Consider the following 22,008-nt stretch of genomic DNA (forward strand, 5'->3'; position numbering starts at 1 on the left):
AATGAGATGACAAAACGGAAATTTATACTCGCGTATTATATAGTTATCGATAAATTCAGACGATGATTCAAATATAATAAAATATATAGTTTGTTTGTGTTAAAAAAAAAAATGTTAAGTAATTTCTTGACAGAGTTCCTCTAATATTTTATATTTATTGTGTACTCATAATGACGTAGTTTATAAATGTTTGAAACAGACTTTCAAAAGTGCACTGTATGTATACTGATTGTATAATGTCTACATAAGTTTTGTGCTGAAAGCATTGCCGAATATATGTTGCTTAGTGTTGCACAGTTATACATCATGTATCTATTATTCACAAATTCAAATATATATCATCTATATTATTCATAAACACACCATGTATTTTGTATTTTTGTCTGTACAATTTAACAAAATCAAGTTCTCGTCATATTGGTGTAAATAATGGTAATCGGTAAAAAATACAAAGGGAAAAAAAGAACCAATTGAAAAAATAGATATAGTATTATAAATTTAGAAAAATAGATGTACTCATATGCATTCATTATTATTTAATTTACACTTTATGCAATGCTTTTATTTTGTTTTAATAAAATATAACACATGTAGAGTAAAATAAGTTCTTATTACTGGAAATTCTCTGTGTAGACCTTTTCACACTTTCTTTCATTCTTTATAATTTTTATGCTGTGTGCTATTATTTAACTATAAAGAATGTTGACTATTATTAATTTTATTAATTTTTAAATGTTCTTAAGGTGGTAAAAGATAGATTTTGTAGGGTATACTTGTTTTGCAAGTATAAAGGTATCAAATGTTTTATTCGGAAATATTTCACAAAAATATAACTAATTATCCAGGAATACTAAGAACTATATAGTATTTTAAAAGCCGGTTCTTTTACAACAGAACATGTTAAACATGCTTTAATATATTTTTGTTCCTTTTTCTTTGTTGTTTTTTCTCTTAATTTTTTGCCTTGATCTTTTCGGGATTCAATAAATTTGATGAACCACATTCTTTATCCTGTACAGCATTATAATACTTTTACTTTGTTAAATTAGCAATCGAAAACTGACTGAAAGCCAATGAATACTTCAGTAATTATTTTAAAATGTATATTTATTATACTGTTTATGAAAAAATGTTTTGTTGTACATTTGTCATTAGAATAAATTAAAAACTGTGACAATATTTGTAAATTAACTCGTTTATGCCTTGAGTCTACATGTCAGTCAACTGTATAGCGAATATAAAATGTAACGTTTCTAAATAAACGTTTCATTTTTGGATTTTATTTCTCAACTATTTTAGATTTTATTTGTTAGCCAAGTATTGTGTCAACAAAATGTTATCACATTATAATTGAAAAAAATGTATAGTCTTCTCAACATAATCTTATTCAATACAAAAAAGTATGCAAATTGTTAGAATGTACGTTCTATATTAATGTGATTATTTGACATAATATGTGTGACCCTTTATTTTTTACTTGAATCGTTGCACAAAAAACAATAGAAATTTAATGAGTTTGGTTTGAAATTTAACGGAAATAATAATATAGTGAAAATGTTTAATCGATGTATTTGTTTTTATAATTTGATGCGTTGTTGTACTTCGATTAAATCTTTATAGTTTATGACGCAAAATAGTATATTTTTTTAATAACAAACCGTGTGTTCGGAATGTTATGAGTTCTGACCTACTGGGTGTAATATTGTGCTATACATATTTATAGATAGATATTGATATTGACAGTATTTTGGCGTGTGTTTATAAACAACATACAATAATAAGGTTTTAGTGTTATTATAATATAAAACATTACTAAGGATATTCTTCATATCATAACGTGTGGTGCAGTTGAGCCGGAAGTCGGAATGGTGATTATTTTTAATTTTTATTTATTTTGTGGATTTCATATGCTTTGATTATACACGTGATACACAGAACAATGTTTTCTTTTATACCTAATTAATTGTTTGTATATTTTTGTTCCCTAAGTCGACTGTTTTTGCAAATACCTACGTATTATATTATAATAATATACATCTGAACATATTCTGTTATATTGACTTATTTTAACTGACTGAAGGAAGTTTTTTGCATAAATGTCTTACCTATAAAAGTAAAAAAAAAAAAAAACATTAGAGAAAAAATAGCCGGTATCGGGTTTTTGTGGCGCCTTCGCGCGGTGCTGTATGTTGGTTCGGGTGAACAGAAAATAATATTAATAATAATAATAATAATAATAATAATAATAATAATATTCGTTCTCACGGGAACAGGTGATTTCTAGACGTGTTCGAAAAAAGGGGATGTGGGTTGGTTCTTTTTTTATATACAGGTATACATTCTTTCGATGTGTACATAATTATTACCGTGTTCGAAGCAATCGTTTTGGGGGTGTCTGTGAAGGCTATAAAAAAAACCACATTCCGGGTTCACTACGTATACGTATATGCACACATAATATATAATATATAAACCGCCCGAAGCGGGTGTATTTTGTTTCACAAATCTTTCAGACGTTTCGGAGTGATATATTATTATAATTATAATTCTTAGGTTGAGAGAGAATCGTTGTATGACGTTTTTCGATTGTTTAGGTCACGATCTTCCGTATATTTTTTGAAATGTGTTAACATACCTCGTCAATGCGAAAAAACGACGTCTATTGTTTTAACAATGTGCCGAGGAATTTTAATTGCATTTCTTTTCACACGTCAAAATACATTTCTAATGATTTTTTCGATGTCTTCTCGTTGTATAACGGCTATGTAAAAATTGAGTTTATTATATTATAGTTTTCTTGTATAGTATAGTTATACGCGGTCTTCGGGTTTATTTGAGGTAGTCAATTTAACAACAAAATGAATCTCTTTAGATTTTTATAATAGTTGTTGTACTGCGTTCGACGTTGGTACAACGTACAAGTTTATACTTTGCGAAAATGACGTTTTAAAATATCTGTTTGTCTTTACATAGTGTTTGTATGTTTTTGGTTTTTCAAAAAAATATGTACGCGGTGAATATAAAATGAACCATCCAAAACGTGGCCCAGCGTTTATTCTTTATGTATATTGCATATATACAAATGTTGACGAATTTATAGTGTGTTCTCCTCCGGGCTTGGTGTACGAGATCCCGGCCATAAAATATTCACATAAAATACCAAAATCCTATGTGAGTGTATATGTATATTGTATGTGTTTAAGGTATAAACACGCTCCGCTTGGCAACCCCTGGACGACAATTTCCATTTTAGCGAGCGTGTACGACCAAAATATAATATAATTTTTACATACGCGTCTAAATATAATAACGTCTGTTGAATTTAAGCCCACCACCGCGACCGTCTAGCGTTTTTTTTATATTAGTGGTCATGTGTGGTTTTCTTTTTGTAACGTATACATAAAACAACTTGAATTGTGTTGGTGGTCGATCAGAACGGCGGCGTATTATATAACGGGCGCGCGCGCACGGGTGTGTGTGTGCGTAATGCGTTTATTTAAGACTTGTAGTAATAAATTAGGCGGAAATGCATATTTACATGATATCATATTATATTAATCGTTCGGGAAAAGCTGCGTAATGTAGATAAATTCGATAAAAAAAATCTGAGATTTTAGATTCGAAGCCATGTCTATATTAAAATGCATTATTTTTGCGGTACGTATAATATACCTAATGCCCGTTCTCGTCTATCTTTAAAAAAAATCTTCTTAGAAACCTTTGAAGTTCGAGAAAAGGATTTTCTCGGTGATCATATATTGTGTGCATTACATATAATACGATACATTATACGTCTTATTAATAATTTATGTACGTTACTAACTGTTACAGGTATATTGCAGATATAAGATATTGATCATCGTACTCCAATACTTCTCGGCCGCCATCTGTGTGCAATCATCTCGCGGCTGCAATGAAGTATCCGTTGTTTTCTGAAGACTCTCCGAATCAGCAAATCGACGACAGCCTACAACTGTTCTCTTTCAAGCGTCGCTATCAGGTACCCTTCTTCATCCATCTCCGTTCAATGTACCATCTATATGTGAGTGTGTGTGGTCGAAATTTCAAACTCGTCTAATCGTCAATACATTTATATTGTTTATATTTTGTGTGTCGGAGCTCGCGGTTGTTTGTGCAATTATCCTCCGATGTTGCGTTAATATTATTAACACGTCAAACATCCTCTGTTTTTCGTACCTGAAAAAAAATCGTATGTGCTGTATTAGTGCAGGTTGGTGGTGGCGTTCAAATGTGCAATGTGTCAAGAATTTTTATTTTAAATTGATGTTAAGTTATTATTCACGTAATAATAAGAAGTACGAGCGTCTATTCGAAATACACGTGCTTAAAATTATTGTTATCCACTGGATGAAAAGTTACAGCATTAATGTTAAAACCGTTTGTACGAATAGAAGAGATTGTATATGTTTTACGATTTACGTTGAAGGATATCGATTTAAATGTCATAATATTATGTATAATGTAGCGATTTAGAAATTACTCAAATAATTGTTTAAAATATACAGTGATATTGTGCACTAACAAAATAATAATAGCATATTATTAGAACACACGTAAGCTATCGGTCAGTAAATATCTCGACTGATTATAGTATTATATATTATATATATATACACCTAGTATTATAAATTTTTAGTCATCAAATCGAAATTTTCTCAAGTAAATTGACATATTATCACGTTTTTATAAAAACTTTCCATATAGATAAAATAAAAAAAATATATGGACATTAAAATATTACTAGATTACTTTGAAGACATAGTTATATAATATATGGTTTATAATATACAAATTTCAGGTATTGTTTATGAAATCTTCGTATGTTATACCTACAATCGTTAGTCGTTAGATACTATTAACCTATGAAATTTCGCTTATACTTTATTAAATCAAACTAAACTAAAGTAGGTATACTTAATGCGACATCGAATGGATCACGTATTTTGGTCATACAAATAAACATAGAGAATTTTGACAGGCTTTAAGATTTTGTGCGTATTAAATATTAATGATATATGATGTGTTAGCGGCTAACAGTTAGGCTATGACGATTAAAACTTTTTACCATGCTCGTAAAAGTTTAATTACGTTTTTTTTTTTGTTGCGATTTAATTTATTCTTGGTGCTTTATTTTGATGTTCTATGGAATCTATTGTAATAGAAATTGTGAGTTTATCATATAATATATAAGAAATGTTTTTCTCCCTGTGATTTGTGTTCATAGTTGCGCACCGCTGACGAACCAAGCGTCTATTGTTGTCTGTGTTCTTGTTATTTTTTCTCCCGTTGAAATCTACAACACAATTACTGATACTAATTCAAAAAATAATTTACTCATTAAAACTGTAATTGTTTATACGTATGAGATTTTTTTTAAAACTATGTTTGATGACAGTCATGGTTAAAAAATCTTATTGTATGTTGTTTTGAATAAGGTACCATTTATTTAATAGTTCTATAGCTAATTTAGAATTTAAAAAATACATAGCAGGTATACCTAGCATAATACAGCATGCATTGTAGGTTTTTACGGTTTTGAGTTTAATTTTTATAATCTAGACGGTAAATTGCACATGTGTGTTGTGATATGTGACATTGTATTTGAAAATGATACATTTCGTCTGAAGCAAAAACTATTTTGCATTAAGTTTGGTTATATATTATAAGTTTACAAGATTACTATAGATAGTCAAATAATGTAAATAATTTTATGTAAAACTGATTTGTCTCTCGTTAATTTTTGTTTTAGAAATTGTCGAATTAATGTTGGTAATTTTATAGTATAGGTTATTTATGAAAGGAAATCTTTGAAACACTCTAATTTCAAAAAGCGGGACAAAGTATTTATATTTTACCAACAGTTTATTACCTCAGAAGTTTGTTTAGATTGTTTCTCATACACGGATTTTAGTATTTTATTTTGTGGTTTTCGATTCTTTCGATTGACTAGTAATTCGTGTTATAATATAATTAATGCTGTGGTTGGGATGCGTTTTATAAACGTCGACAGTCGTGGTATGCTTGTACTTATTTTATTAGGTGGATACTTTTATTTTTGTTTTGCAGTTTAACTTGCATATATTATTACATCAAAGTTTTTCACAGTTTTATATTGTTTGTTTTTTTGGAACACGAGGTGATCATTCATGTATTATGATTAATATGGGAGTTAGGAGAAGTCATTTCTGCTGGTAGTCTATATACAGTATATATATATATATATATACTGTATAACTTTGAAATTTCTGTATAACCTACCACCAAGTTCGTCTTAGGATTCTAATTCTAATTGATTACTGATCATACTCAAATAAAAATTTAACTTACTACTTCTATTAGTGTAATATATAATAACACCGGCAAATTAATATGAATTTCGAATTTCAAACCTATCAATTATAGCAGAAGTTAGTTTATTAATTACATAGGTATATAAAATAAGTCTTACATTATTATTAAATATTATTTTAGTATTATTTTAGACTTTATATTTGTTTTTAACTGAATCTGTTATAATTTGTTTTATTCTACAAGTAGTTTTATTTTATTATTTTTTACTTCATTGGTAATTAATAATTAGTTTTATATTTTAGCGTTATTAAAGCTTTTATTATTATTAAAGGACATATATATTATATAGGTAGTGTTCAGTGTTATTTGAACAAAATAAATACATACAATATTTAAAGAAAAATGTATTTTATAAACATTTTATTTTGCAAAATAATTTAGTTTAGTTTTAACTTTATGCATTTTTAACCTTTCTGAAAAAGGTTGAAGGATCAACTTTAAAATTTAAATGGGATCCCTATTTTCGATTCATGTAAAATATAAAGTTTTTTTCTATGGTGAATTATGATGATTGTGTTATATTATAACATAATGTTAGGCTTGTATAAATATATATTTTATGGTAACATGACTTTTCTTAGAAATAATAGGCGTGAACACATTTCAAAAAATAATTTTTAAGAACAGTAAAAAAATCAAGGAATGTTATTATAATGATCATGATAATTAAACAATACAATTTAATTGTATTATTTATAATACATTAAAAAAAAAAAAATTATTAACTTGCGTTTTGTATTATTTACATTAAAATTATACCCATTTTAATATTATAACTCTATGAGCTTAAACACTATTATATTTTGCTGGATTATATTATAAATTTGCATTAATTTATGTCATATTATTAAGTTTGAAAAGTATTATGTCTTTTTTAGTATACGCTAATTTTGTTGATTTTCTTAAGTTAAATTAAAATAATATATCTTTTACTTATTTACATAATCACTGAAGCGTTTTGCTCATTTTGTTTGTTAAACGTTTTAAAACACTGACAATTACATATTAATTATATTACTAAATTAAAAAAATAAAATTGGGTCTTATTTCAATATCGTTTTGAAAAATAATAATTAAATTAATTAAAAAATATAATTACACTAGGTCTATATTAGTTTAATACGTCATGAATTTATTTAGGAACAATGATACGTGTTTTTGACGGAGTTCCTGGCAAACTTTTTCTTCAGACACTAGTCATTGTACGAGTAATAACCCCATAGGAAAACTATAAGAATCTAATTTAATATAATTTTCGTCTCGTTTTTAACATTTTTTTCCTGTTGGTCCAGCTCGCTACGCTGTAGTTTATTCATGGCACAAGTAGCACAACTCGTAAAAACCAGCAGTAATAATATAATAATCGTAAAAATAATGTAAAAAAAAAAAATCCCCCGGTGGACTTTTGCGTGAACCATTTTTTCATCGTATTCTCGCACATTTAAAACCCCTAAATCCTATAAAAAAGTTTTTATTTCGATATTAATAATGAAAATTGATTATAAAATAAATCGGAAACTGTATCTCAGGAAACTATAATATAACGTCGTAATATACGCGTATATATACGGTTTATATCATTTTTCTTTTACGGTTGAATTCAAACTACTTCCTGGTATATATACACTGTGGTCCGTTATAGCTTAATTTTCAAAGATGTTGATGTTGGCTTTTTTTTTGCATTTTGTTCTAAGGAAATTTTTCTATATTATTTATGTGTAGTATACAACTTAACTTTATTTACCGGTCATTATTTATTCATAAATTCTAAACATGTAATGCATGACTTTAGAAAATGAAATTCCTTCTATTTTAATTTTTCGAGTGAGTTCGATTACCACCTTATCATCACAAATTTACAAGTCTTACTAAAAATTGTTGTTCTCATTTTATACTGCTATTATCTACAATAATGTATACGTATTTAACGTACTTAATGCATTACAAAAAGTCAAAAACCATTTCATGTACATAATGCACGCGGATATATTTATGTAATTGCCGTGAAATTGTAGTTAGAAAGTATAACGGCGACTGTTCGTTGTCTATTCAACTTTAATTTACTGGCATACATCCATAGGTACTTGATCCAAATTTGTATTGATAATGCACAGACTACAAAGTTATGTCCTTTTTAGTGTTTGCCATTGTCGATAAGCTTTTTTCTTTATTTTAATGTGTTTCTGGAAAATTTTTTTAGTTTTATTTATTATATTATGTTTTTTTATGATAAAAAATATAAAAAATATGTGCATCATTTTAACTACTATGATTAAGTTGTGTAAAATACAAGTTTTTCTTAGATATAATACTTTTTTATTTAATGTATTGTCTTAACCTGAAGTTTTTGAGTGGAATTAATATAATTTTCTATTTTGTAATATTTATTATTTAAAACATTTTAGTTGGTACACACATATTATGATGCAACGATGACAAACAGTAGAAAACGTAAACAGTAAATATAATAATAACAAATTCTCACTAAATGTAGTTTTGCCGGGTACTTAAATGCAACTAGGGAACAAAAACTCTGCTAACTTTTCTGTTTGTGAATTTACGAACAAACAATTCCAAAGCATATTTCTAGTTTACCGTCAACCTTTGTTATACGTCAGCTAAGAATTTTAAGTCTTTTGTTAACTGTTCGCATGCATTTTTTTATTTTGACTCTGTTGCATTAACAGTAGCGATATAATATATATATATATATATATGCTCGGTTTTTGTTTTCTTTAGGCTGAAAAATTTTTTCCCAATGCTCTTCTTAGTTTGCGCTACGTAGTATAATGTGTATAGTAACATATTATAAGGCGCCGCTGAGACGACAATATATACATATAGTAACGTACGCATTTTATATTAAAAAAAAACCTTTCGGATATTATGTTCCTTGTTTTATGGTCTACAAGACTAAACTGGCGATATAACGAAATATATAATATATGTATGTATATATATATACGTGTTTTTATTTTAATTTTGACCCGTGAGTAAAATGTAATCACGTAATTTATCAGTCTGGTAGTATACCTGCAGCTGTGTGTAGTTGATTTGTACGATGAAATAATGAATGTATATGTTTGATTTTTCTTAAGTTTTTGTAGGTATTGTGTATAGTGTAGTAGTGATCAAGCCCGTAAATTGAATGCACAAAAACTATTGTTAAATATGCAAAAGCACGCACTTTAAAATTTAAAAATGCAAAACTGCGTAAAATAACTTTTTTTTAAATAACATTTAAAAATATTATCAAATAAATAAAAATATTTTGAATAAACATTTATCAAGATTACGTTTGTTATTATTCTCATTTAAAGTATTGTTCTGTGTTTAAAGATAAGCAATAGCAGTATAAATAAATAATATTTTTTATTTGTATTTTTTTTTGTGGACAAGTGCTATTGATTACAATAATAACAGTTTAAAAGTAATTTTGTTTTTGGAAACAAATATCCAATTATTATTGAACACAAATTTACCAAAAATGAAAAGTCCGATGGCTCATCTGTTATGACGATTTGTTAAAAAAGAAATAACTTAAAATTAGAAAAATATTGAAAACTTTTGAAGATAGGTACCATGTTATTATGTTAAAAATATACACATATATGTGTATGCATGAGTAGATATTGCTTATATTATAGTAAAATACATGATTAGCGGATTTATTATTTCTTCTACGAAGTTATAAAAAAACAACATACAAGTTGATACTAATTAGATTCTGGTTTATCTCGATTATAACACTGTTTATAAATTATAATAGCGACTCATTATTATTATATTTGTAATTTTTTCATCATTGTTTTTCATAAATATTCTAAATATTTATTGAATAAATTCTATAGTATTGGATTGTTTTTAAGAGGAAGCAATGTATTATGTAGTTTTTGTTTACTTACACGCGTATATAGATGCGATCAGAAAATGTTTGCAGATAACGCACTTAATCGTTTAGCTCATCAAAGACTCGCATTGACAAATTAAAATAATATGCATATTTTATAATGTATAAAAAATTTATACAATATTTATATATATTAATATATATGTATTATATTTATCTTTATTTTATTAAAACATTTAAAGTTACTTATAAAGTTATAAAGAATAAAAATACTGCAGTACTGTATAATATATTTAATATGTTATTTTATTAATGTAATAAAATCACTAGAGAATATAAATAACCCTTATGGCAAGTGTTCAGTAGCCAGTAGGTATAGTAACGTTATGTAACGTTACGTTCCGTACGTATAGTTTTTAACTCTGACAGTATGTACAATACTTATATTTTGTTTTCAACTGCAAATATAAAACTGTCATTTACAATTATAGCTAATACAATTGTTATCAAATTTAGAGTCGGCTTTGTTTTAATTAAAACAAGAATGTATCATAATTAATAGAATTAATATTGAATATTTGTGTATATTGTAATACTGCGATAGTGTAACGTTAATTTGGCATTTAGCATAAATTGTGTGTGAATACTAGAATATTATTTATGATAGTCGGTGACTGTAAACAAATCGCTGTACAGCGGGTGTCCTCTTTCGTAATATATTTTTTTAAATTGGCATTTTATTCGAGGCGCGTTAATCCGTGGTTAGGTATTCTGCGAATAATAAATCTCTTGAATACAACGATAAGTTATTCCTGGTTTGTATGTATATGCATTCACGCATTGTAAATATTTAAAAAAAAACTGTTTTTGGATTCGACAAGTAAAAATGAAAATAAAATATCTGCTTTCTTAATGAGGTTTTCTACCAGACATTCATTCGCGTGGGTCCCTTGAAGATTTTGATCACTGGGAAAGTCGAATTCAACAAGCGGAACGACGCGCGTAGTAAAACGTCTCGTTGTGCGGAAACTAATCGGTTTTCGCGGTGCTGCAGAAAAGAATACATTACCGCATTTTTGATCCCTTTTTCTTTCGTTCTCGCCGAAATTGAGCGTTTATATACTTTACACATCATAGAAATGACATCGTTTTATCGAATCTGTCTGCAACCCTAGCGTATAACACCGTTCTCTTGACTACATTTCGAAAATTATCAGCAACGCCACGTAATCTATAAAGGTTTATTTGGAAAATGCAAGAATGAGCAAACATTATCGAAAAACGAGAAATAAGAACATTTCAAGTAAGGAACTAAACATTAAATGACAAGACCTTCGCGATAAACCGATTTGACCGTTTGATACGCTTGACCGTTGTCGAGTTGTGGCACAATTACAAATCTTCTAGACAAAAATATTTTTATTTGTTTAATACTATAGTCATAATAATATATTAATGTATAAACTCTATTGCTGGTGACGATATTATTATTTTATTCAAATGATAAATTGTCTTCAGTATTTGTTTTATATATCTTATCACAAACTAATGTAATAATTGCCGTGTAATTAGCTTAAAACAATTGTATCAAAAGTAGATCCTATGCTTTTTTTTATGTTAATTGATTAAAATTAAAGTAGAAGAATTACTTTAAAATTGTTCTATTCTAATAAATATTTGAATCATAAATACTTATAATTTGCATATAATTCTTGGTGTATCGGATTGTATATGATACACTGAAGTGATTCAATTGATTTTGATTTTAAAACATTAAAGTAAAATTTGTATAGTATAAAATTAGTTTGTTTTTAAAATGATTTTTAATATTTAAAAAAAAATAAATAGATTATTTTGTAGACAAAAAATTTAAAAAAATTAATCTTAACTATTGTTTTAAAATTCAAATTAGCTGAAGTGTATAATTGTTTTTTGTGATATTATGGTACATTTTAAATATAATCGTGCCCTATATCTTGTCAAATACGGAAAATCACTAAATGTTAAATAATTTTTATATTTGAACAACAGATTTATTTATAATAAACTAGGTTGTTAACTATCCTACGCACCTATATATTTAATTAAAATCAACAATTGAGGCCAAAACGCCGTTGATATTAGTTATTACTTATTATTTATATTTATAATAAATTCTTCTGTTTACACACTAGATTCGTGAAATAATACAGTGATAATTGACAATAGTTCTGGCATTGGATAAAGGGGGGGAATATCGATTCATTAGTTATCAATCTAGTTTATTATATTATATTATAATCTATTATTGAAATAGCTTGGTAGTTTTTAAAGAAGTAATTTTCTATAGTTGTGACCACAAACATAATAAAGTGACTAGATATGGCTAACCAAAATTATCATTTTTTGTTATTTATCATAGTCGTAATAAAGATGTAAAAGTAGTCAGCTTTGAAAAATTCTTGAGTCAATTTCGAATACTTGAACGTTTTTATAATACTTGAAATTTTGAATACTCGATTTTTAACATAATATGACTCAAAACCTTATAAAAAAAAAAAAAAAAAAAAAAAAAACAATACGTATAATTACAAACTGTATTATGTATGTTGTATTACTAAATTAAATGCAATATATACACTTCATGATATAATTTAAATAGTTACACTTCTGAACCAAATATTAGTTAAAACACCCTAATGTTGAGATAACGATTAGTCTTTATCGTTTTATACGTATATTATATGATTGAAATAAATAAAATGTTTTCACTTATTGTCAAATAGAGAATATAAAATGGATGTACTTTGTTTGAAGCCTGTGAATTATGGTAAAGTGATGGAGATCGTGGAAGATTTTAAATATTTTAAAACATTGCATTACAAAATGCAACATCGGGTTTATCCTTGTAATTTTCATAATTATAAGTATTTTTTCGATAATTTACTGGAGTCCTTTTAAAAGAATGACGAATTTTGTATAAAGTTCCTGTTATGTACAATTCTATTAATTTATTCAATGTAGCAGTCCATTGGAAAATATTTGAATGACGTTTTGACATATTTTCTGTCAATTTTAATAAAAACAAAGTTTTCAATTTATATATAAGTATATATTTATTTACAATATATTTGTATGCTATAAACGAATTTTGTGTAAGGGAAAAAATTAGGAAATGTCTAAGATATGTCAAACGAATCAAAAAAAAATAAGACACGACATTTCTACAATGATTGATGTAGGCATTCAAAACTGCAACATTTGTATATTGTTTAAAATATAATACATATACGCATGTAAAAATACTGTTATGCCTAGACTTCAAATAAAAAAAAACAAAACACGTTTGAAATGCATGGGTACAGTTTCTTTTTATCTTTCTAACTTATGTAAGCTACAACTATTTGGTTGTTACTCATATTTTGTTGTTGATTTATTCCTAAAAATTTAACAGTGACCACCTATGTGGCGTTTAGAAATTACGTTTTTATATTTTATTATGCAGAATGAAACACACAGTAAGCAAAAAGTATAATGGACGTTTTAAACAATTTAATGTTGATTAACTTAAACAACGTAAGTTTATTTTAAATATTCAAGCTTTTTTTACTTCCTTTTTTTTTTCTCATTAAATATTATAAGAAAAAAAAAATAATAAAATTCTATATATGCTAGTCGATTAAATGTACAATTGTAGTTTGGCTAGAGTAGAGTACCTCTACACGGCTTATCATCATAAAAAATACAATATTAGGTACTATTAAATAATTTAATTAGTGTTGTGTGATTTATGCAAATTCTTTCGTATAATTTATTCCAATGTGGAATAACTATATAGCACAGTTTAGTACTATATGTATACTTGAGTGAATTAATTTTTAACTGTCAATATGTTCGTTCGTGCATAAAAACCTAATAATCCATGACCTAATGATTATTTCGAATTCCAACGTCAGCTTTTTATCCAAACAATAATTCGTATAAATAGTAAAATTTTGTTGACATAACGATTGTGCAATTATTTGAAATTTATCATTAAGTTTGTGGCGACACTCTACTATACTTCGAATTGATTACTGTATGGTTTTATATATTTAAAGTAATCATATTCTTACAACACACTGCAGTATAATATATTATACGATTCATAATTGTTTTTAACAAAAAATATAAAGACGACGACGTTGATCTGAATTAAAGAAAATGTTTGTTTTAATGATCATTGTGTATTTATAGACGTATATACTTTTACTTCGTAATACACAGATATAGTTTGTATAATTAAAATTACGTTCAACGAGTTACTCACGAAATTCCTTTTAGACGAGTAAACGAATAACATAAACTCGTCGTCCTTTTCGTTCCGAGCAGTATTCATATTTAATTTTAAGTAGGTATGTGGCTGGGTATTTTTTAATACTTCCGAAATGTACAATACATAAATATGTATGTTTCCATCTGCGCTTATATACGTATATATATATTTCTATTTATTGTTTTATTTATGTATGACGCGTGGGAAAATTAAACACATAATTTTATCGTCCCTTGTAAGTATACGTAATATACACTTGTCGCTGAAATTACGCCATATCGCCCGCGTGAAGTAGGTACTAAGACATTGCGGCGTGCAATTCGAAAGACGATACACAAACTCGTATTTTACTCTCGATTATGGCTTAAACGTTTTACCTCCGGATAAAAAGGGGTATACCTCGTTGTTTTTCACGTAGCGTTTATCATTACAGAGGACGAGGTCTTTCGATATTTTTTCTACTTAAACGAATCTGTGAGACTTTCGTGCAATCCTAGCAACCTTATTGCCACCTCCATTTTCCGCCGTGAATTTTCTTTTATATGACAATGTCGTCTTGTCGTCTAAGGATATAAGCTGCAGCACAGGCGGCCTCTTAGACTCAATTTACTTTATATATCCGACGTGCACAATACAGGGGGTGCAATTTTCCCGCCCATGGCCAATATCCATTAGGTCCTCGGGGACTCCGCCGCTACAGCATACCGGTGATGACGGCGGCGAGACAATGTCTTTGAGAACAACGCAACGGTATTCTCATCTCTTTCGAGTTAATTACATTTATCGCGCCCATCGTCTTTTGTATTTTTTGTCAACAGGTGGAAATTCCTATTTTAGAAGGAAACGTGTGCGGAGAGGGTATATACTTGTTACTCGGCAGCGACGACAATACAACGGTATCGCGTATTGTGCAGTAAGTAATAGAGGAAATCGCGGTGGTTTATAGTCGTCGACATGGGAGGGTAGACGGCGCTTAATTAAAAGGAAAAAAAATTGAACGGGAGTACAATGCTCTGGTCCGACGGGAGGAAACCATTGGAATAGGGCGTGGGTAGGGTTGGTCGGGATTACGGATTTTTAATTAGATCTACGGAAGGATGTCTTACGACGTGTGTGTGTGTGTGTGTGTGTGTGCGTGTGCGAGCATGCGCGCAAGCGTTCTCGGCCTTTCTTGGAGCGCGCGTTGCTTGTCACACGTCCGGAATTAAAATATATAATAATACCGATGGTTATTTATTTATTCCACCAAAATGTTTTTATTCGTTGTTTTTGCTCTCAGATGCTTTGGTAATTGATCACGTAACAACCACAATCAGGCGATTTAGTTGGTTTAACTTACGGATGATTAACGGATTGTTTATAGTTTATATACCTCTGCAGCCCGCCTAAGATGTACCTTTCCTGAACATGCACCCGGGTGTCGATAAGTTTAAAAATAAAAGCATGGGTAGGGGAAATGAATAAAGAAAAAACCTCGATCCCCGTGCTGTCTTGCGTATACCAGACGGTTCTGAGTTCACGAGGTCTAATGGACTGGAAAACACGGTTGTACGCGTGTTCTTAGTATACAATCTTGGTCAATTTCGGGGATTTACAATGAAGGAGATTTCGTGAAATGTGTTTTTAAACCTACTCACTGTGTATTGGCCCGTTGAGACAATCGAAAAAAACAGCATGTAAAAAATCGGTTTGTGGTGGTATAACTCGTTTCCGCCAAAAAAGTATTTATTTTATCTTCCATCTGCAATTATCTTTCCCATAACATGGATAATGATACCTTTTTCCACTGAAACATTTTTGTACATCACACCAAAAATGAATATTTAAATTTTGTAATGTTTTTATGCGCATCTGTACCATCATATAATCTCCCTTGAGAATTTCACAATATTCGTCGAAAATATTTTTATTGCATACTTTATTTTTAAACAGTAGGCCCAAAACATGAATATCAACATACGAGAATTTTATTTACGATACCTAAGTCTGGGTTTGTTAATAATCTCAGTATGAAAAAAAGTAAAAGTTGATATAACTGCTTGGTATAAATGGTTAGCTTAATCATAATCACAGGTTAATAAAATGTCATAATAATTGTATAATTGAAAATAGGTAGTGTAATTAATCGAGTCTATATTATGTAGTTGGAATAATTGTAGTATAATACTTAAAACAATAACTATTATAAACATTAAGAGATAACTATCAGTCTATCAGGAGTAGAAGGATTAACCATTATAAGTTGTAGAATTAATTGCTAGTTATAATTTTCTTTTTCATAAGGTTAAAATAAGTAAGACAATTAGTAGAACCAACTCTGATTCGAATTTATTACCAGTATTACTCGGGGTTTACATTTTTTTGGGGGTCATGTGTTAAAATCGTGTAATCAGATTTTTTAAAAATATGCTCGTGCTTGTAATATGTTAATTTTAGTACCTACTTATAACAAATTTTTCTTAGAGTGATGGGAGTTTCAAATGTTTTTACTAAAATTGTTTAATATGAGCTTTGTATGTTTAGTATATTATAAATTATAATGTAATATGAGCAGCATTTTTTTCTTCTAACAATGTATATTATTCTACTCTTTTGATTTGAAATAATTGAAAAATGAAAATAAACTTTTATTTATATGTATACATTATATATGTAAACATTGAAAATTATTTGGAATGAACCACTTTTTATAAATACAAAATATTAGTCTGGAAGCAGTGAGTTTTAAACTTTTATAATTGGTATCTTTATTTTTTTTCAAATAATAAAATACATTTTTTTACCGTTTTTTTTTCATTAAATTCAAGAATAATGAATGAAATAAAAATATTTTTGCATACTATTAAAATGTTGTTAACATGCCACTTTTGGTACGCGTGCCATGGTTTCGTCACTGTTTATACGTATGCCCGCTCTATATCTAGGATATTGCACCCATAATCGTTTGGTTCATGTTAGGTTAGGTTATAGGCCTATATCGGTTATACTGAAGTTCATAGGAAGTGGAAGAGGAGATTATTGTGAGATTTGATTATTACAGTTCGTCGATTTTGGATGAGATGATACTGACTGTAGTTGCAAGTTTAGTTCATTGTTTTTATTGAACTCTTTATTTTTAGTTTTTTTTTTGTTTTGTATTTTTGCAATGTTTGAAAGGATCTGACAAAAATTCATTACCTTTTTAATAATTTAATGCCGAATACAAATTTCAAAATAAATATTCTGTGGTTAATAGCCTTTTGTTCGTCTTCGTACTTTGAGACTTCGTTAGAGTCGGTATACTTGTACAATTTTAATTACACAATTTTAATTTTAATTACGGAACCGTACAATGGAAACGCATTTTGTAGCGATTAATTTTTAAACGCTTATCGTGTTTTTCTTTTTATATATACATACGGTTATCTATTATATAGTATACTGTATATGGAGATATTATGGACAACGAGCGTAAGATATTAACCAAAAGCTTAGACTTATGGTTTTCTTCGTAAAATATTCATTAATGTATTCGGCCAATATAGTTGGAATTAAAACTCGAATAATTTAAAACTTCGAACGTACCGTAAAAAATATGAAGGGTTCAGTCGTAGAATTTGATTGATTTTTTTTGTGATTTTCTGAATCCAACTATATATAACTATCGATGCGATAAATCGTCATTAGTATAAACTTATGATATTTTTAAATATAATTAGTTAGGTCGTAATAGATCTAAAAACCGGTTTACGCGTAATAACGGTCTTGATCGTTTACCTCTGCTTAAGAAAAAAAAACCGATGACATTTGATCGCGACAAAATACATTTCTCTGAAAATGCCAACCAACCGTAATATATATATTTTTTTGAGTGTTAATTAGATATTTGTCATTTATTCATCATTGCTTGATTACGTCAAAAAACTTAAAATGTAATGAATCATCTTGTAGTCTTATATATTATATGTTATAATTTTTTTCTCGGACATCTAGTGTGCATCGCACTAGTGCTCTTTATTTGCCTATCTGTTGCGCCTCATCCACACAAAATCGATGTAGTATTGTTTATACGTTATTACATTATTGAACTTAAATGATAAAATATACTTTGCGAACATTGACGTTCGTTTTTAAAATATCCGTGATAAATAAACTAATTTTCGATTTGAATAGCAGATAAAAGTATTATTATTCAACTTGTTTTACAATAGATAATGTAGACGACAATAAGTATTTTATTTTTGTCAAACATCATAAAATATGTATAACTAATGCGTTTGGATGATGTAAGTTACTAGTATATAGTATCGTAACTAAAATAAATAAAAAATATGAAAGGAAATGTTCCCGGCGAACGCATCGTACCGTTACGAATACCGTAACACGAAAGTCGTATACCTACACGAATTTATATTCTGGATAAAATTGTCTAGAAAGCTCGGTAAAAAGGTCATTTTTTGTAGTCTATGTGTCATTCCTGATATATACTGTAGATATCCTTGGCCAATTTAGGAAAATCCTTATTTTTCTAACTTTCATACGGTTCTCGCACATTTTAGTTTGTGACACAGCATTAACGAATGATCCAATATAATTTCTGATACAATAAAACATATAGGTTTTCATTCAAAAACGTGTATAAATTACATATCGTGTTTTTTATTAGATGACGACTTGTATTTATCAATGTTTTATTAGACATTGAGTATAACCAATAGGCAATAACCATACATCAGTTTGTCAGTTAAGTACCATTATACGTGTATTGTTATTTGTTTTGATAAAGTATACTTAACTATGTTTTTCAAAAAGTACTGTTATTAATTGATTTGTTTGTAACATTTTTTTTTAAACAAGTATAGGTAAACTAGATATATACAAATTAATACAATATTATAGTGTAAATTTTCTAACAATAATTTATTAAATAGAATGGTACACATAATTACCCTTTTTTGTAAAGTTGAGGGCATATCTGCTGGTTTGTAAAAAACATGAATATAGTATTTTATTTTCATTAAATAATGTAATACAATGAATTATAAATTTTTGTTTTGTTAAGTTGTTTATTATTAGAATATTTTTATTTATAAGTACCTCTAAAGTGTGTAGTTGTTAAAAAAAAATATTTTTATTTAAGCATTTTTCTACGTTTGAGTTGTTTAAATCGAATATATAATTTTCTATGTACGACTATTATACGAATTTTTAAATTTTTATTTATTATTTTCAATAAACTCTAGATGTTTATTTCTACTGCATTATATACATTCTACGATAAGTTGAAATAATTAAAAATAAAGTATCTTTATATTTTTGCCTGTTATTTAATTAAAATCCATCGAGAGTTTTACATTAATTACTGAATTATTATTGTTTCTTTTGTATTTGTATTTGCATTATTTTACTGAATTTCAGTTATACAATTTGATAATTTTTAACTTATTTATAGTTTTACTAATTTAGACTATAGTTTTAGTTATTTTTTATCTATAGAGTGATTCATCAAACACGGTCAGTACCTATTGATTTTTAATAATGCATTTATTTAAAATCTGATTTTTGAAATCATATAAATATAAGACCATATTTTAAAATCCTTGTATTTTATTTGTACTACTTAGAAGTGTTTTATTGAGATATAATTTTCTGTTTTTAAACGTGAACCCTCTCTTTTACTATAAATTATTTGAGTTTTTTTTTTTTTTTGAAAATTTTAATTTCTCAGTATTAAATTTGAACAAGTAGTTTTTAAGCTATTTAACATTTTGTACTAAGAATAATAGTTCTATGATAAATAATTTTTAAAATATATAAGATCTATTATAAATATTACAACAATAAAATAATAATAATATTAATTTATTAACATTTATAAGTTGTAAAAATAGTCCAAGTAAAATATGTATTAGATCCAATATTACACACTAATTTTATATTTCTATAAAATCGCTTTTAAGGTCTATTAATAATGTCAACATTTTAATAACTACAAAAAGATTACTCATTTTAATTATCATAACACTTATTCACTAAATAATTTATTTTATAAGAGAAAGGGGGGGGAAATTACGTTTGAAAAACAGAAGTTTGTAATGTCACACTTCGCATATTTGATACAAATATTATAAAATAATTTAAGAATTTGAAAATATTTGTATTTAAAAATTCCAAAAATCTGAATTAGAAAATATTCATTATATTAAAAAAAAAAATTTGGGTAAGCATACTTGATAAGAATCATTCTATGTATTTATATGTATTAAGTAGTTATACTTTTATTAGATTTAAAAGTTGATTGTAAAATTAATTTTATATGTCTTCATTTTTCCTCTATTTTTTGTGAACATTGTTCTTTGTGAATCTCTCTAAACAATTTCTAATATTTTACTTCGATTTACCCCATTTAAGTGTTATTGTTTTGTATTTTTGTTTCAGGTAAGCAATACAATGGATATGTTGACTTGTCAATATATATCACTCCCTGCAGAAGAAACGTCTTTGCCAAATTTTTTCAAATTCTCACCGTATGTCGCAGGATCCCTGAAGGTAAATTGCTCGTTCATGAGTTTTGTACACGTTATTGTTATTATCATAATATGCCCGACGTGAAGCAGCCAAGCTTCTGTTGGCTTCACGGCTAAAAGCCGCACGGGTTATTAAACTTTTCCTGCGTGCAAATCACATATAAGAATCCGCTGGCAATTACTGCGGTTACCCCTAAGTGCTTCCCGGACATAAAATCCGTAATTGAACACGTTCGCGATCGTGTAACCGTTAGTATGGCTAGGCAATAACACGATGCAGTCAATGGTTATAAGGGTATCTGTGTCCCTTCCGCTAGTTCTATATCATCTTTGGGATATATATATATATATATATATATATATACATATAACAGTATTTGGAGCCGATATCGATAAATTTAATGGCAAATAGTTTAGTACGTATATGTATGTATATGTACCTTAGTAACTAGTTCACTAGTGGGTAAAAACGTTCCATCGATTATTATTTTATTAGGTAACCGCTCCATAGTAACCGCAATTTATTATTTGCGTACACGATGGATTGTATAATTATTATACGTAATGTGCAATAAAAAATGCTGCTAATTTGAGAAGTCATTTAACGATTTATATCGTGTTTATACAAGGTCATTTAGTTATTTAGTTACAAAAATACAGTAGTTGAGATTATATCTGCAGGTAGGTAGGTGGTATATATTATATCACATAATCTCTATTATTTTTGTCACGTACAAATTGAACGTCCTTATGGCCCGTGGTGTATGTATATAGAACTTCATTTAAACTCCTTTTAGATTTTGGCTTTTCAGTGTCAGTGTCAGGTACCTATGTTTATTTTTGTGATATTATTCAAATAAAAAAATATTTAAGAAACGCACAAATTAAGAAAAGATTATGTAAGGATTATGCTCAAACGGAAATTATGACCAACCATGAATGATTATTCAAATATTTGTTGAAATTTTTTTCTATGTATTATTATC

At 27.8% G+C, this 22,008-nt stretch overlaps 1 protein-coding gene across 9 annotated transcripts in view; it reads left to right on the forward strand.

Annotated features, from left to right (window-relative positions):
* LOC113549443 (polypyrimidine tract-binding protein 2) overlaps positions 1 to 22,008 on the forward strand; it is a 175,638-nt gene that overhangs the window by 59,180 nt on the left and 94,450 nt on the right. For 3 of the 9 annotated variants that reach the window (XM_026950741.1, XM_026950742.1, XM_026950743.1), the window contains 2 exons: positions 3,832 to 4,042; positions 20,934 to 21,044. In XM_026950741.1, the coding sequence (XP_026806542.1) occupies positions 3,914 to 4,042; positions 20,934 to 21,044 (240 nt within the window). In that variant the 5' untranslated portion in view covers positions 3,832 to 3,913. Of the gene's footprint in view, positions 1 to 3,831; positions 4,043 to 20,933; positions 21,045 to 22,008 lie in introns of those variants that run through there. The other 6 variants (XM_026950745.1, XM_026950747.1, XM_026950748.1 and 3 more) reach the window with 4 other exon arrangements.

This window comes from Rhopalosiphum maidis, chromosome 1 (genome assembly GCF_003676215.2).
Source record: "Rhopalosiphum maidis isolate BTI-1 chromosome 1, ASM367621v3, whole genome shotgun sequence".
Lineage (NCBI taxonomy): Eukaryota > Metazoa > Arthropoda > Insecta > Hemiptera > Aphididae > Rhopalosiphum > Rhopalosiphum maidis.